Below are 17,872 nucleotides of genomic sequence, written 5' to 3'. Positions count from 1 at the left end.
CGGTGCCAGGGTTAAGGACATCTCCTCTGGGCTGGAGAGAATCTTGGAGTGGGAGGGGGAGGATCCAGTTGTCGTGGTCCATGTTGGTACCAACGACATAGATAGGACAAGGAAAGAGGTTCTGCTGAGGGAGTATGAGCAGCTAGGGGCCAAAATAAAAAGCAGAACCACAAAGGTAATAATCTCTGGATTACGACCTGAGCCACGTGCAAATTTGGCTAGGGTAAATAAAATCAGAGAGTTAAATGCGTGGCTCAAAGGCTGGTGTGGGAGAAATGGGTTTTGCTTCTTGGGACACTGGCACCAGTACTGGGACAGGAGAGAGCTGTTCCATTGGGACGGACTTCACTTGGCCAGTGCTGGGACTAGAATCCTGGCGAATCGAATAACTAGGGCTGTAGAGAGGGCTTTAAACTAATTAGTGGGGGGGGGAGGTTGCAAGAGAGCGAAAAATAAAAATGTCAGCGGAAAAGGCAATAGAGCAAGGTAGCAGTGGGGGAATTAAAAACCAGAGCATGTCAGGAAGGGACAGAATATATAAAGATAAAGGTAAAGTAGTAAAGGGGTAAAAGCAGGAATAAATTGTCACAAAACATATTTAAAAGTTCTTTATCTGAATGCACGCAGCATTCGTAACAAAATAGATGAGTTGATGGTACAAATAACTACACATGGGTATGATCTGGTGGCCATTACGGAGACATGGCTGCAGGGTGACCATAACTGGGAACTAAACATCCAGGGGTATTTGACTATTAGGAAGGACAGACAGGAAGGAAAGGGAGGTGGGGTGGCTGTGTTAATAAAGGATGGAATCACTGCAATAGTGAGAAATGATATTGGGTCAAAGGATCAGGATAGTGAAACGGTTTGGGTGGAGATAAGGAATAATAAGGGGAAAAAGTCACTAGTGGGCATAGTCTATAGGCCTCCTAACAGTTGCAACTCTATTGGTCGGAGTATAACTCAGGAAATAGTTGGGGCTTTTAATAAGGGAACAGCTATAATCATGCGAGATTTTAACTTTCATATTGACTCGACAAATCAAATTGGGCAGGGCAGCCTTGAAGAAGAGTTCATAGAGTGCATTAGGGATGGGTTCCTTGTGCAGTATGTTACTGAACCAACCAGGGGGCAGGCAATCTTAGATCTGGTCCTGTGTAATGAGACAGGATTAATAAAAAATGTCCTAGTAAAGGTTCCCCTTGGAATGAGTGACCATAACATGGTTGAATTCCAAATTCAGTTGGAGGGTGAGAGAGTTGGATCTCAAACCAGTGTACTAAGCTTAAATAAAGGAGACTATGAAGGTATGAGAGCAGAGTTGACTAAAGTGGACTGGGAAAATAGATTAAGGTGTAAGACGGTACATGAGCAGTGGTCTACATTCAAGGAGATATTTCACAACTTTCAAGAAAAATGTATTCCACTGAGGAAAAAGGGGCGTAAAAGAAAAGACAGCCATCCGTGGCTAAGTAAAGTAATAAAGGATAGTATCCGACTGAAAACAAGGGCATATAAAGTAGCCAAATCTAGTGGGAGGATAGAAGATTGGGAAGCATTTAAAAGCCAGCAAAGAATAACTAAAAGATTAATTAAGAAAGGGAAGATAGATTATGAAAGTAAACTAGCAAAAAATATAAAAACAGATAGCAAGAGTTTCTACAGTTATACAAAAAGAAAAAGGGTGGCTAAAGTGAATGTTGGTCCCTTAGAGGACGAGACCGGGAAATTAGTGGTGGGGAACATGGAGATGGCAGAAACGCTGAACAAATATTTTGTATCAGTCTTTACAGTAGAGGACACTAAAAATATCCCAACACTGGACAAACAGAGGGCTATAGGGGGGGAGGAGCTAAACATGATTAAAATCACTAAGGAGATGGTACTCAGTAAGATAATGGGACTTAAGGCGGATAAATCTCCTGGACCAGATGGCTTACATCCTAGGGTCTTGAGAGAAGTAGCGGTAGGGATTGCAGATGCATTGGTGGTAATTTTCCAAAACTCCCTGGATTCAGGAAAGGTCCCAGCAGATTGGAAAACTGCTAATGTAACGCCCTTATTTAAAAAGGGAGGTAGACAAAAGGCTGGAAACTATAGACCAGTTAGCCTAACATCTGTGGTTGGTAAAATGTTGGAGCCCATTATTAAGGAAGCAGTAACAGGACATTTGGATAAACATAATTTAATTGGACAGAGTGATGCGCCATCAATTACTCAAAAGACTGAAGTTGAGCGAGTAACAATCAGGCTTTTATTAACTAAAGAATGAAGGTCTTGTCTCGAGTGGTCGACCCGTCCAGAATACTAAGGGACTGGGAGGTAGTCACTTATATACCTGGAATAGTGGGAGGAGTCAGCCGAGGCATGTCCAGACCTGTACCTAGTGGAATACACATACAGACACAGACAGGTATGACAGTGGTTTACCACACAGAGTCAGCATGGTTTTATGAAGGGGAAGTCATGTTTGACAAATTTGCTCGAATTCTTTGAGGATGTAACAAACAGGGTGGATAAAGGGGAACCAGTGGATGTGGTGTATTTGGACTTCCAAAAGGCATTTGACAAGGTGCCACACAAAAGATTACCGCACAAGATAAAAAATCACGGGATTGGGGGTAATATACTGGCATGGCTGGAAGATTGGCTATCTAACAGAAAACAGAGAGTTGGGATAAATGGTTCATTCTCGGGTTGGCAATCAGTAACTAGTGGTGTTCCGCAGAGGTCAGTGCTGGGACCCCAACTCTTTACAATCTATATTAACGATTTGGAGGAGGGGACCAAGTGCAACATATCCAAGTTTGCCGACGATACAAAGATGGGAAGGAAAGCAGTGAGTGAGGAGGACATAAAAAACCTGCAAAAGGACATCAACAGGCTAAGTGAGTGGGCAGAAATTTGGCAGATGGAATATAATGTTGGAAAGTGTGAGGTTATGCACTTTGGCAGAAAAAATCAAAGAGCAAGTTATTATCTAAATAGAGAGAAACTGCAAAGTGCTACAGTACAAAGGGATCTGGGGGTTCTGGTGCATGAAACACAGAAGGTTAGTATGCAGGTACAGCAGGTGATCAGGAAGGCCAATGGAATCTTGGCTTTTATTGCAAGGGGGATGGAGTATAAAAGCAGGGAAGTCTTGCTTCAGTTATACAGGGTACTGGTGAGGCCACACCTGGAATATTGCGTACAGTTTTGGTTTCCATATTTAAGAAAAGATATACTTGCTCTCGAGGCAGTTCAGAGAAGGTTCACTCGGTTGATTCCGGAGATGAGGGGGTTGACTTATGAGGAAAGGTTGAGTAGGTTGGGCCTCTACTCATTGGAATTCAGAAGAATGAGAGGCGATCTTATCGAAACATATAAGATTGTGAGGGGGCTTGATCGGGTGGATGCGGGGAGGATGTTTCCGCTGATGGGTGAGACTAGAACTAGGGGGCATAATCTTAGAATAAGGGGCTGCCGTTTCAAAACTGAGATGAGGAGAAACTTCTTCACTCAGAGGGTGGTAAATCTATGGAATTTGCTACCTCAGAGAGCTGTGGAAGCTGCGACATTAAATAAATTTAAAACGGAGATAGACAGTTTCCTAGCTGATAAGGGAACTAAGGGTTATGGGGAGCGGGCAGGGAAGTGGACGTGAGTCTAAGTTCGGATCAGCCATGAACCTATTGAATGGCGGAGCAGGCCCGAGGGGCCGTATGGCCTACTCCTGCTCCTACTTATGTTCTTATGTTATGTTCTATGTGAGCTCATACAATGGGTGTGGTCAGCACATACAATGGACGAGCTCATACAATGGGCGAGGCGGGCTCGTTCAATGGGCGAGGCGGGCTCGTTCAATGGGCGAGGCGGGCTCGTTCAATGGGCGAGGCGGGCTCGTTCAATGGGCGAGCTCGTGCAATGGGCGAGGCGAGCTCGTGCAATGGGCGAGGAGAGCTCGTGCAATGGGCGAGGCGAGCTCGTGCAATGGGCGAGGCGAGCTCGTGCAATGGGCGAGGCGAGTTGATGCAATGGGCGAGGCGAGCTCGTAGAATGGGCGAGGCGAGCTCGTACAATGGGCGAGGCGAGTTGATGCAATGGGCGAGGCGAGCTCGTACAATGGGCAAGGCGAGCTTGTACAATGGGCGAGGCGAGCTCGTACAATGGGCGAGGCGAGTTGATGCAATGGGCGAGGCGAGCTCGTACAATGGGCGAGGCGAGTTGATGCAATGGGCGTGGCGAGCTCGTGCAATGGGCGAGGCGAGCTCGTACAATGGGCGAGGCGAGTTGATGCAATGGGCGAGGCGAGCTCGTACAATGGGCGAGGCGAGTTGATGCAATGGGCGTGGCGAGCTCGTGCAATGGGCGAGGCGAGCTCGTACAATGGGCGAGGCGAGTTGATGCAATGGGCGAGGCGAGCTCGTACAATGGGCGAGGCGAGTTGATGCAATGGGCGAGGCGAGCTCGTACAATGGGCGAGGCGAGTTGATGCAATGGGCGTGGCGAGTTCGTACAATGGGCGAGGCGAGCTCGTACAATGGGCGAGGCGAGCTCGTACAATGGGCGAGGCGAGCTCGTACAATGGGCGAGGCGAGTTGGTGCAATGGGCGTGGCGAGCTCGTGCAATGGCCGAGGCGAGCTCGTGCAATGGGCGAGGCGAGCTCGTGCAATGGTCGAGGCGAGCTCGTGCAATGGGCGAGGCGAGCTCGTGCAATGGGCGAGGCGAGTTGATGCAATGGGCGAGGCGAGCTCGTGCAATGGGCGAGGCGAGTTGGTGCAATGGGCGTGGCGAGCTCGTGCAATGGGCGAGGCGAGCTCGTGCAATGGGCGAGGCGAGCTCGTGCAATGGGCGAGGCGAGCTCGTGCAATGGGCGAGGCGAGCTCGTGCAATGGGCGAGGCGAGCTCGTGCAATGGGCGAGGCGAGCTCGTGCAATGGGCGAGGCGAGCTCGTGCAATGGGCGAGGCGAGCTCGTACAATGGGTGAGGCGAGTTGATGCAATGGGCGTGGTGAGCTCGTACAATGGGCGAGGCGAGTTGATGCAATGGGCGTGGTGAGCTCGTACAATGGGCGAGGCGAGCTCGTACAATGGGCGAGGCGAGTTCGTACAATGGGCGAGGCGAGTTGATGCAATGGGCGTGGTGAGCTCGTACAATGGGCGAGGCGAGCTCGTACAATGGGCGAGGCGAGCTCGTACAATGGGCGAGGCGAGCTCATGGAAGTGCAAAAGCAGGCGCTGGTATGTCACGCTGCGATCCCATTATCAGTCCCATAGCAACTGAAAGAGACAGTAACACAACTCTTCAAAAAATACGTTTTCACTCACTGAAAATAAACTTTAAGATTGTATCTTCTTTCCACCTATCTGTAAACCAGCATCTCCAGAAGAACCCCTCATGATGGTAAGTCAGAACCTCGTCCTTCTGTAATGTCACCCAAAACAAAAAAAATTAAGCCATTTACTAGTTTACTATAACTCAAATTTACTGAAATAATTATTATAGCTATGTATTATTTCATTCATTTCAGTTAATTTATTTGCAGTCGTTCTTCTTTCTAAAACCTAACAGTATCGTTTTACAATGTAGGTTGATGCATTGTATAGTACACAGTGAATTCATTAGTCACTAGATGGAGGAGACATTTTCTAATCCGAAGCTCAATTTGTGGGACCAGTGCACTAAGAGTTTTTCACTCGTGCATTAGGAATACCAATCCTGCTGAATGTTCCTGGGCTGGCCACTTTATATACTCAACCTGTTACAACTTGATTAAAAGACACATGCAAAGCATTCAGCCAACCTACAACTCTTTCATAGCTTCACATACAATCTCCTGGTGCAGTATTGCAAGCTTTCTAACTGCAACTTAAAACTGGAAATGTTGTCTCATTGGCATTGGTTAAGGTGAGCCGCTAAAACAAGCTCCAACAAAATTTAGCTGCATGATGCACCTACATTTATTCACAGAAGCTAGGATGCAGAGTTGACACTTGGGTGTCCCTCTATGTCCTCTTTGAACTTCCAATATCACAACACTACTTCAATGCTTTCAGAAAAATATGCCACATAACAGGAAGGAGAAAACCCTCACGAGAGGGAGGCCCTGTAATTTTAAACCTTGCATTGCTTTTGAAGAGACCATTCTGAAAATCCAAGTGGCAGTGATAACAGACAGTAAGCGGATGAAGCAACATCCCTCCCCACTTTCACAGCTATTACTATGCTTTTTGGCTTATTCTTTTTTCTCCTTTTCACTCACTCAGTTACACACATACACTCCAGAACATAGGTACAGGAGCAGGCCATTCAGCCCTTCAAGCCTGTTCCGCCATTCAGTTAGATCAAAGCTGATCTGTACCTCAACCCCACGCTTTTGACACATATCCCTTTATAGCCTTACCTAATAAAGATCTACTGAGCTCAGTCTTAAAAGCTTCAATTGAGCCAGCATCCACAGCCTTTTGGGGTGGGGTGGGGTGGGGGTGCGGGGGCAGAGTTCCAGATTGCTGCTACCTTTTGTGTGAAAAAATACTTCCTGATTTCACTCCTGAATGCCCTCGTCCTGATTTCACTCCTGAATGCCCTGGTCCTACTTTTTAAGATTATGCTCTATTGTTCTGGATTCCCCCACCACTGGAAACAGTTTCTCTGTATCTACCCTATCGAATCCTTTTATCATTTTAAATACCCCAATTAGATCACTCCTCAATCTTCTATACTCAAGGGAAAACAAGCCAAGTTTATGCAACCTGTCCTCATAATTTAACCCTTTAACCCCCAGGCTCATTCTGGTGAATCTGCACTGCACCACTCAAAGGCCAATATTTCTTGATGTGCAGTGCCTAGAACTAAACGTGCAACTCCAGATGGGGTCTGACCAAGGCTCTATACAACTGACACATTACTTCCTCCCATTCGCATTCCAGTCCCCTTAAAGATAATCCCCATTGGATTTGATAATTCGGGGGATAGATAGCATCCTCTGCAGTTCTGACCGAGCCCAGGAGCGTGTGTTGCCTACCTGGTGTCAGGGTAAATGATATCTTGGAGCAACTGGAGAAGAAAGATCCGGATGTCGTGGTTCAGGACGGGACCAATTACATAGGGAAGAACAGGGAGGAGGTCCTGCTAAGGTATCAGAAGGGGAAATTGACATGCATGTTGCCCCGGCAAAAAAGTCTGATGCAGCATCAGTGGACACTTGCCCCAGCTTGCCAACGCAAGGCAGGGGCCATTTAAATTCCAGAACCTCATGTAAATAAGGTCGGCCCAACTCCCACCTCAACCTGCTATCAATAGCATGGTGGTGGCGGCGGATGGGATCAGGCAGTAAAAAAATATTCAGATCATTATCTCATTGCTGTTGCAGGGACACTGCTGTGCGCTAATTGTCGGCCGTGCTTTCTACATTAGAAGAGTGACTTCAAATGTACTTCATTGGCTGTAAAGAGCATTAGGACATCCCGATGTCATGAATGGCACTATGTAAATGCAAGTTCTTTAGTTCTTCTAATGCTATTACCATCAATATAAAATGATAATGAAGGCTTTAAGCTGTAAAGCCTGGCTGCGAAGATGAAATTCTGTCCGATTTATTTATTTTTTATTTGTTTATGGGATGTGGGCGTCGCTGGCAAGGCCAGCATTTATTGCCCATCCCTAATTGCCCTTGAGAAGGTGGTGCTGAGCCGCCTTCTTGAACCGCTGTTGTCCGTGTGGTGAAGGTACTCCCACAGTGCTGTTAGGTAGGGAGTTCCAGGATTTTGATCCAGCGACGATGAAGGATCAGCGATATACTTCAAAGTCAGGATGGTGTGTGACTTGGAGGGGAACTTGGAGGTGGTGGTGTTCCCATGCGTGTGCTGCCCTTGTCCTTCTAGGTGGTAGAGGTCGCGGGTTTGGGAGGTTCTGCCAAAGAAGCCTTGGCGAGTTGCTGCAGTGCATCTTGTAGATGGTACACACTGCAGCCACGGTACGCTGGTGGTGGAGGAAGTGAATGTTTAAGGTGGTAAATTGGGTGCCAATCAAGCGGGCTGCTTTGTCCTGAATGGTGTCGAGCTTCTTGAGTGTTGTTGGAGCTGCACTCATCCAGGCAAGTGGAGAGTATTCCATCACACTCCTGACTTGTGCCTTGTAGATGGTAGAAAGGCTTTGGGGAGTCAGGAGGTGAGACACTCACCGCAGAATACCCTGCCTCTGACCTGCTCTTGTTGCCACAGTATTTATGTGGCTGGTCCAGTTAATTTTCTGGTCAACGGTGACCCCCAGGATGTTGATGGGGGATTCGGCGATGGTAATGAAATTGAATGTCAAGGGGCGGTGGTTAGACTCTCACTTGTTGGAGATAGTCATTGCCTGGCACTTCTGTGGCGTGACTGTTACCTGCCACTTATCAGCCCAAGCCTTAACATCATTCAGGTCTTGTTACATGCGGGCATGGAGTGCTTCATTATCTGAGGAGTTGTGAATGGCACTGAACACTGTCATCAGCGAACATCCCCATTTCTGACCTTATGTTGGAGGGAAGGTCATTGATGAAGCAGCTGAAGATGGTTGGGCCTAGGACACTGCCCTGAGGAACTCCTGCAGCGATGTCCTGGAGCTGAGATAATTGACCTACAATCACCACAACCATCTCCCTTTGCCACAGCCAGTGGAGAGATCCCCCCCCCGCCCAACCCGATTCCCATTGACTTCAGTTTTACTAGGGCTCCTTCATGCCACACTCGGTCAAATGCTGCCTTGATGTCAAGGGCAGTCACTTTCACCTCGCCTCTGGAATTCAGCTCCTTTGTCCATATTTGGAACAAGGCTGTAATGAGGTCAGGAGCAAAGTGGTCTTGCCGTACCCAAACTGGACATCAGTGAGCAGGTTATCGGTGAGTAAGTGCCGCTTGATATGCAAGATTACATGATATAGGTCTCCACCTACTTTCCCGACTCATGTACTCTCATTCCACATTGGTGAGAATGAAACCTGCCAACCAGAAATTATGCTCATAGCTTTCATATTTCAGTAGGGCCATAGCAGTTGTATAGTTTCATTTATTTGAATTTTACTTCTCTAAGATTCAAGGGTCAAAATTCCTGTCTTTGCTAATTTTGCCAAAAAAAAGACATGAGTAAAATGTAGTATTCCACATTTACTCACACCTAATTTCTTATTACATTTAGTTAGGGCAGGAGATCTGTCCCTTTAATCATTTTGCAGATGGTGCAGTACCACATTGCACAGGAGTAGTAACTGGGAAGTGAGGTCCATGTAGTCGTGGGAAGTGGTCTCAATTCCGCTCTCTGCTTACTACTTGATTTCAGTTGTGTCGATGTTGTCTGGAAACAAGTAGACCAGGCACATATTTTCAACGAGGGAGTGAGAGAAGAGAGCCTTCCAATGCGACAGTCTTGAATGTGCCTGGGAGTGGATTGAGGTGTGCGGCGGAGCATAAAAGCGGCGCGGTGAGGCCAATTCAGCAGTGGGGGAGAGAGGTAAAAAGTAATCAAGGTGGGACGTCACCAGGAAGCAGTAAGTGATTCGTTGGTGAGTATTTCTCTCTTTTTAAACTTTAACTCCGTGGTTTATAGTTTTTAAGGTCTCTCTGGTGTAGTGGGGACTGTTGGTAAACCATTTAACTGTAGTGTAATTAGTGGGATTGATTGATTTAATTTAAATTCAATTAATTAAAGGGTAAGTCATGGCAGGACAGCCCAGCCACGTGGTATGCTCCTCCTGCGCTATGTGGGAACTCAGGGACACTTCCTGTGTCCCTGACAACTACAGCTGCAGCTACTGACAGACCGCATTGCGGCACTGGAGCTGCGATTGGCTGCATACTGGAGCGTTCGCGATGCTCAGGACATCGTGACTAGCACGTTTACGGAGTTGGACACACCGCAGGTAGAGGTTGGACAGGAAGAAAGGGAACGGGTGACCAACAGGCAGAGTACTAGGCACAGGCAGGTAGTGCAGGGGTCCCCTGTGGACATCCCCCTCTCAAACAGATACACCACTTTGAGTGCTGTTGGGGGGGATGGCTTATCAGAGGAAGGCAGCAGCAGCCAACTTCCTGGCACCAGGGGTGGCTCTGCTGCACAGCACGGGAGGAAAAAAAGTAGAGCTATAGTAATAGGGGATTCTATTGTAAGGGGAATAGACAGGCATTTCTGCGGCCGCAAACGAGACTCCAAGATGGTGTGTTGCCTCCATGGTGCAAGGGTCAAGGGTGACTCGGAGCGGCTGCAGAACATCTTGGAACGGGAGGGTGAACAGCCAGTTGTCCTGGTGCATATAGGCTCGAACGATATAGGTAAAAAGCGGGATGTGGTCCTAAAAGCGGAATATAGGGAGTTAGGAGGTAAATTAAAAAATAGGACCTCAAAGGTAGTAATCTCAGGATTGCTACCAGTGCCACGTGCTAGTCAGAGTAGAAATAGAAGGATGTTTCAGATGAATATGTGGCTAGAGGAATGGTGCAAGGGGGAGGGATTCAGGTTCCTGGGACATTGGAACTGGTTCTGGGGGAGGTGGGACCAGTTCAAACCGGACGGTTTGCACCTGGGCAGGGCTGGAACTGATGTCCTAGGGGGAGTGTTTGCTAGTGCTCTGGAGGAGGGTTTAAACTAAAATGGCAGGGAGTTGGGAACCTGAGCAGGGAGACAGAGGAAAGGGAAACAAGGATAAAAGCAAAAGATAGGAAGGAGAAAAACAAAAGTGGCAGTCAGAAAAATCAACGGTTTAAATCAAACGTGGCCACAGTAAATAATAATTCTAATAGGTCTAAGAGCGTTAAAAAAACAAGCCTGAAGGCTTTGTGTCTTAATGCGAGGAGCATTCATAATAAGGTGGATGAATTGGCTGCGCAAATAGAGATAAACGAATATGATTTGGTTGGGATTACGGAAACGTGGCTCAAGGATGGCCAAGGCTGGGAACTCAACATCCAGGGGTATTCGATATTCAGGAAAGATAGGCAAAAAGGAAAGGGAGGTGGGGTAGCATTACTGGTTAAAGAAGGGATTAACACAATTGTAAGGAAGGATATTAGCTCTGATGATGTGAAATCTGTATGGGTAGAATTGAGAAATACTAAAGGGGCAGAAAACGTTAGTGGGAGTGGTATATAGACCTCCAAACAGTAAGGTTGGGGACTGTAAAAGGCACGGACTACAAGGATTTTAAACTCCTCGTGATGCCAGAACTCTGTGTTAATGTAATCTTGGGCCTGGACTTCCAGTGCCACCACAAAAGTGTCACGCTAGCATATGGCGGGTCCCAGCCGCCACTCAGTCTGTGGCCTATCAACCTTAAAAATCAGCCCGCCCTCTTTATTTGCTAATCTTGCTCCGAACTGTAGGCCCATAGTGACCAAAAGTAGACAGTACAGTCTGGAAGACAGACACTTTATCAAGGCGGAAGTGGACAGACTCCTGCGGGAAGGCATTATTGAATGCAGTACCAGCCCGTGGCGTGCCCAAGTAGTCATAGTTAAAAATAGCGAAAAGAAACGGATGGTAATTGACTACAGCCAGACTGTTAATATTTATACCCAGCTGGACGCCTACCCTTTACCCCGCATATCAGAAATGGTCAACCAGATTGCGCAATACCGAGTCTTCTCGACTATCGACCTCAAATCCGCGTATCACCAGCTCCCCATTAGAACGGAGGACCGCCCATACACCGCCTTCGAGGCGAACGGGCGCCTCTACCATTTTCTCAGAGTGCCCTTCGGGGTAACAAATGGGGTCTCGGTCTTCCAACGTGAGATGGACCGCATGGTTGACGAGAATAAACTACAAGCTACCTATCCCTATCTGGACAATGTCACTATCTGCGGGCACAACCAGCAAGACCACGATCTAAATCTTGCGAGATTTTTAAAAACTGCCCTAAAGCTGAATCTAACCTACAACGAAGACAAATGTGTCTTCAACACAACCCGTCTCTGTATCCTCGGCTGTGTGGTGGAAGATGGGGTAATTGGACCGGATCCTGACCGATTACGCCCCCTAAAGGAACTGCCCCTGCCACACAATCCCAAAGCTTTAAAAAGGTGCCTGGGATTTTTTTCGTATTATGCCCAATGGGTGCCCAATTACTCTGATAAGGCCCGACCCCTCATTAAATCGACGTCCTTCCCACTATCAGCTGAAGCTCGGGAGGCTTTCACCAGTATTAAACAGGACATTGAAAGGGTTGCAGTGTGTGCAGTGGACGAATGCATTCCCTTTCAAGTCGAAAGCGATGCGTCAGACTTTGCCTTAGCTGCGACCCTCAATCAGGCTGGGAGACCTGTGGCCTTCTTCTCCCGAACCCTTCAGGGACCTGAAATCAGGCACTCTTCTGTCGAGAAGGAGGCACAGGCTATAGTGGAGGCAGTGCGGCACTGGAGACACTACCTAGCCGGCAAACGTTTCACCCTGCTCACCGACCAGCGGTCGGTGGCTTTCATGTTTAATAACAAAGGGGGAAAATCAAGAATGACAAAATACTCAGGTGGAGGATCGAACTATCCACGTTCGACTATGACATTATGTACAGGCCGGGAGCCCTTAATGAACCCCCAGATGCCCTATCGCGGGGAATGTGTGCCAGCATTCATACGGACAAATTACAGGGTCTCCACAACGACCTCTGTCACCCAGGGGTCACCCGACTACACCATTTTATAAAGTCCCGCAATCTGCCCCACTCCATCGAGGAGGTCAGGGCAATGACCAGAGCCTGCCGCATCTGTGCGGAATGCAAGCCTCGTTTCTACAGGCCTGACCGTGCACACCTTATCAAAGCCACACGGCCATTCGAGCGCCTAAGTCTGGACTTCAAGGGACCCCTTCCCTCTGCCGACCGTAACGTATACTTCCTCAATATCATTGATGAATATTCCCGCTTCCCCTTCGCCATTCCCTGCCCAGACATGACCAGTGCCACGGTCATCAAGTGTCTCTGTAATCTATTCTGCATGTTTGGCATGCCGAACTACAAAGACAGCGATAGGGGGACGTCATTCATGAGTGACGAGCTGCGCCAGTTCTTGCTCTCGAACGGGATAGCCACTAGCAGAACCACTAGCTACAACCCCCGGAGTAATGGGCAAGTGGAAAGGGAGAATGCTACTGTTTGGAAGGCTGTCACGTTAGCCTTAAAGTCAAAAGGCCTTCCGACCTCCCGCTGGCAGGAAGTCCTCCCAGACGTGCTCCATTCCATAAGGTCTCTGTTATGTACTGCCACTAACGCTACCCCTTACGAAAAGATGTTCATTTTCCCCCGGAAATCCACCTCGGGCATATCGCTACCCGTGTGGCTGACGTCTCCGGGGACAGTACTATTGCGGAAGCACGTGAGAGGCCATAAAACAGACCCCCTTGTGGAAAAGGTACAGCTCCTCCATGCAAACCCTCAGTACGCCTATATCGAATACTCTGACGGGCGAGAGGACACTGTTTCCATAAAAGACCTCGCTCCCTCGGGGAGCGGAGAGAACAATGGGAGACTACCCGATGAAGACCTACACTACAAAGAGACAGGACGCCCAGAGGTATCAATACCCAACTTTAACCTGGAGGACACTGCAGATAACCTGGAAGACACTGCGGCGGCCCGGACAGTGGAGGAACCAGAATCCACTCCCCTAGAGGCACCCCAACCGGCTTTGCGCCGATCACTGAGAACTGCGAAACCTCCTGACAGACTCACTTATACCAACTTTTAAGAAACATCACCCCGATGGACTAAATCTATAGAAGGGGTGAATGTAATGAAATCTGTTTGTCTTGATCCTGTATTCATTTTGCACTCATGTATATTACCCTCCCCCACTGTGTATAGTTTCACTTCCTCTTTCCCGACTAACCTGGGAGGTTCCAGGTCTTGGCTCTTGGCTCCGCCCCTGACTTCTCTTACATAAAGATCCCAGGATCTGTATGACTCATTCCTGTGAACCAGTCGGCGTGTTGAGATGTTAGCTCTGATCTTAGTGATTAAAAGCCAACTTGTTTAAGTCTATAACTTCTAGTTTTGTGGTTATTGAAGGCCCATCAGCAGATTATTATTTGAATGGCAATAGATTGGGAGAAGGGGAAGTGCAAAGGGACCTGGGTGTTCTTGTGCACCAGTCGCTGAAGGTAAGCATGCAGGTGCAGCAGGCGGTTAAGAAGGCAAATGGTATGTTGGCCTTCGTAGCAAGAGGGTTCGAGTACAGGAACAAGGATGTCTTGCTGCAGTTGTACAGGGCCTTGGTGAGACTGCACCTTGAGTATTGTGTGCAGTTTTGGTCGCCTTATCTGAGGAAGGACGTTCTTGCCATGAAAGGAGTGTAGCGAAGATTCACCAGGCTGATACCTGGGATGGCAGGAATGACGTATGAGGAGAGATTGGGTCGATTGGGCTTATACTCACTGGAGTTTAGAAGATTGAGAGGGGATATCATCGAAACCTATAAAATTCTGTCAGGCCTGGACAGACTAGATGCAGGAAGGATGTTTCCGATGGCCGGGGAGTCCAGAACCAGGGGTCATAGTCTAAGGATAAGGAGTAAGCCATTTAGGACTGAAATGAGGATGAATTTCTTCACTCAGAGAGTGGTGAACCTGTGGAACACTCTACCACAGAGGGCAGTGGAGGCCAGTTCATTAAATATATTCAAGAAGGAGTTGGATATATTTCTTAAGGCTAAAGGGATCAAGGGATATGGGGGGAAGGCAGGGACAGGGTACTGAATTTGGATGATCAGCCATGATCTCATTAAATGGCGGAGCAGGCTCGAAGGGCCGAATGGCCTACTCCTGCTGCTATCTTCTATGTTTCTATGTGCCCTAACAACCTCGACAGATGGTCATTTGTGGAGGTTTGAGATTGCTACAGGTGTCACACAGTCTAGGGAGACCAGTGGCAAGTAAATTAAAATGGTAAGTAATGTAAAGAAAAGTTAAATTATTTAGATATAGAACTCACAAGAAAAAGTGTACGGCTGCCAGGCTTCCTTTTACGCTTGGAAACATGTTTCTGTGGCTGGGCAACTGGAGCATTTGTAGGAAATGATTCTTGATTCATTCCAGTAGAATTTGAGTTTACCTGAAACAGAAACATGTATTACATTTAATTGAATTAATCCCTGAATGCTCAGCTAGTTAAGGTAATAAGCAGCTGAGCTCTACAAACAACAACAACTTGTATTTATATAGTGCCTTTAACGTAGTAAAACGTCCCAAAGCGCTGCTCAGGAGTATTTTAAGACAACAAATTTGACACCGATCCACATAAGGATAAATTAGGGCAGGTGACCAAAAGCTTTGTCAAAGAGGTAGGTTTTAAGGAGCGTCTTAAAGGAGGAAAGAGAGGTAGCGAGGCGGACAGGTTTAGGGAGGAATTCCAGAGCTTAGGGCCTAGGCAACAGAAGGCATGACCACCAAAGGTTGAGCAATTATAATCTGGGATGCTCAAGAGGGCAGAATTAGAGGAGCACAGATCTCTCGAGGGGGCTGTGGGGCTGAAGGAGATTACAGAGATAGGAAGATCCCAGCTTTGATTCTAATCTATAGCATTCAGCAGTAGGGTTTTGGTATTTTCCTCTTCCCTGCTCCTAGTTCCCTCACTGTGCCTGCTGAAAAATTGCCCAGCATTAATAAAACTATAACTGTACCACTGAAACATGCTAGTTGAACTGTTTTAGCTCATTCATCCATTTGCTATGGAAAATCTTGGTATTAAGGATTGCTGAACTTGGATTTTGCTGGCTATAGGTTGTTTCTGGTGGTATAGCATTTCATTATCTCAGCTCTTGAATCTGGTACCATTGTCACTGCCACCAGCCACCCCCCCCCCCCCCAAGTCCCTTTACTTAGGCATCTGTATGGGTAGAATTGAGAAATACTAAGGGGCAGAAAACGTTAGTGGGAGTGGTATATAGACCTCCAAACAGTAAGGTGGAGGTTGGGGATGGCATTAAAAGGGAAATTAAAGAAGCGTGCAATAAGGGCACAGCCGTCATCATGGGTGACTTTAATCTACATATAGATTGGGCTAACCCAATTAGTAACAACACTGTGGAGGAGGAATTCCTGGAGTGTTTACGGGATGGTTTCCAAGACCAATATGTCAAGGAACCAACCAGAGATCAGGCCATCTTGGACTGGGTATTATGTAACGAGAAGGGATTAATTAGCAATCTTGTTGTACGAGACCCCTTGGGTCGGAGCGATCATAATATGACGCAATTCTTCATTAAGATGGAGAATGAAGTAGTTGACTCAGAGACTAGGGTCCTCAATCTAAATAAAAGGAAACTACGATGGTCTGAGAAGCGAGTTGGGTAGGATTGATTGGGGAATGTCACTCAAAGGGTTAACGGTGGATAGGCAATGGCAAACATTCAAAGACCGAATGGACGAACTACAAAATTTGTTCATCCCAGTTTGGCATAAAAATAAAACAAAAAAGGTGACTCAACCGTGGCTAACAAGGGAAATTAGGGGTAGCATAAGATCCAAGGAGAGGACATATAAATTGGCCAGAAAAAGCAATAATCCTGAGGATTGGGAGCAGTTTAGGATTCAACAAAGGAGGACAAAGGGATTAATTAAGAAAGGGATAATAGAATATGAGAGTAAGCTTTCAGGGAACATAAAAACTGACTGTAAAAGCTTTTATAGATATGTGAAGAGAAAAAGGTTGGTTCCACCGCCCCCGCCCCCCCCCACAAGTCCCTTTACTTAGGCATCCCGCTCAACCTACATTACAACAGTGACTACACTTCAAAAGTATTTCATTGGCTGTAAAGCGCTTTGTGAAGTCCTGAGTTCGTGAAAGGTGCATTATAACTGCAAGTCCTTCTTTTTACCTTAATTTGGAGGAGAATGGTGATAATGATGAGGAAATGGAGGATGGTCACAGCACCAGGTGTGGTAGCTAAAATGGCAGCGCCACTTAATTCTTCTGACATAGGTTATTTTAGGCTACACTGGAGAATATATGCTACAGACATCAATTGACAGCCTAAGCATTAAGCAAGTGACACAACCCCCATGTCAGGGAGCTGCCCTCTTCATCTAGTTTCCAACAGATGTTGCACAACAGCAGGAAGGAGAGATCCATTTTCACAAATTGGCAGGATTTCCTCAGGTCCAGGGGGACTCTGACACGACCCATGTAGCCATCTATGCTCTCTTGCAGAATCTAAGAAACTTTGTAAAGAGAAGAGGGGTACAGTTGCTGAATGTGCAGGTTACATTTAATGTCAAGCACATCATCATCCTCATGAATGCCTGATACTCAGCAAAATGCCATGATGCTTTCATTTTAAGGCAGCCAAGTATCTCAGAAGTGTTCACTGGCCCAGGCCAGGGGTATGGTTCGCTACTGGGGGACAAGAGTTCCCCTTACAGCAATAACTCATGACCCCACTGTGGAACCCAAGAACATTGGAGCAACTGGCAGACAGCGACATGTGTTGTGTGACAAGGCTAGTAGTTGAGCAAACATTTAGATCCTAAAAGCTCAATTAACATACTTAACTCAATCAGGAGGCACATTTCAGTATAGTCCTGCGAGAGTTTCCCAAATCATCATGCCTTGCTGCATCCTTCACAATCTTGCCATTGGAAAGAGTATTTATCTTACAGACATGGAGGAAAACACTGAGTGACACCTCATCCTTGGTGATTTCAACTCACCTGGCCTTCTCCTTTGATTTCACTGCCCTCCCTAAACATCTCTCTCTCTCTCTCTCAATACTCCCCAATCTAAATTCACAGCCACCCACTTCGACCTTGCCATCTCACATATCAGGCGCATAGCTGATTTCACCATCCATGATCACATTGGTTTGCCCACATAAACTGCTATCAGGCCTTATTCTCCTCTGCCAAAACCATCCACTACTTCAGGAT

General features: G+C 47.1%; 1 protein-coding gene across 6 annotated transcripts in view; it reads right to left on the bottom strand.

The window, feature by feature from the left end:
- Positions 1 to 17,872, bottom strand: part of LOC147111765 (transmembrane protein 182-like) — a 73,533-nt gene that overhangs the window by 19,033 nt on the left and 36,628 nt on the right. For all 6 annotated transcript variants that reach the window (XM_085998969.1, XM_085998971.1, XM_085998967.1 and 3 more), the window contains 2 exons: positions 14,940 to 15,059; positions 5,314 to 5,410 (listed from right to left, as the gene is read on the bottom strand). In XM_085998969.1, coding sequence (XP_085855095.1) covers positions 5,314 to 5,410; positions 14,940 to 15,059 — 217 coding nt within the window. The remainder of the gene's footprint in view (positions 1 to 5,313; positions 5,411 to 14,939; positions 15,060 to 17,872) is intronic.

This window comes from Somniosus microcephalus, chromosome 10 (assembly GCF_052327205.1).
Source record: "Somniosus microcephalus isolate GS21.2 chromosome 10, FLI_Smic_1.0, whole genome shotgun sequence".
Taxonomy (NCBI): Eukaryota; Metazoa; Chordata; class Chondrichthyes; order Squaliformes; family Somniosidae; genus Somniosus; species Somniosus microcephalus.
This window is presented reverse-complemented; position numbering and strand designations above follow the sequence as displayed.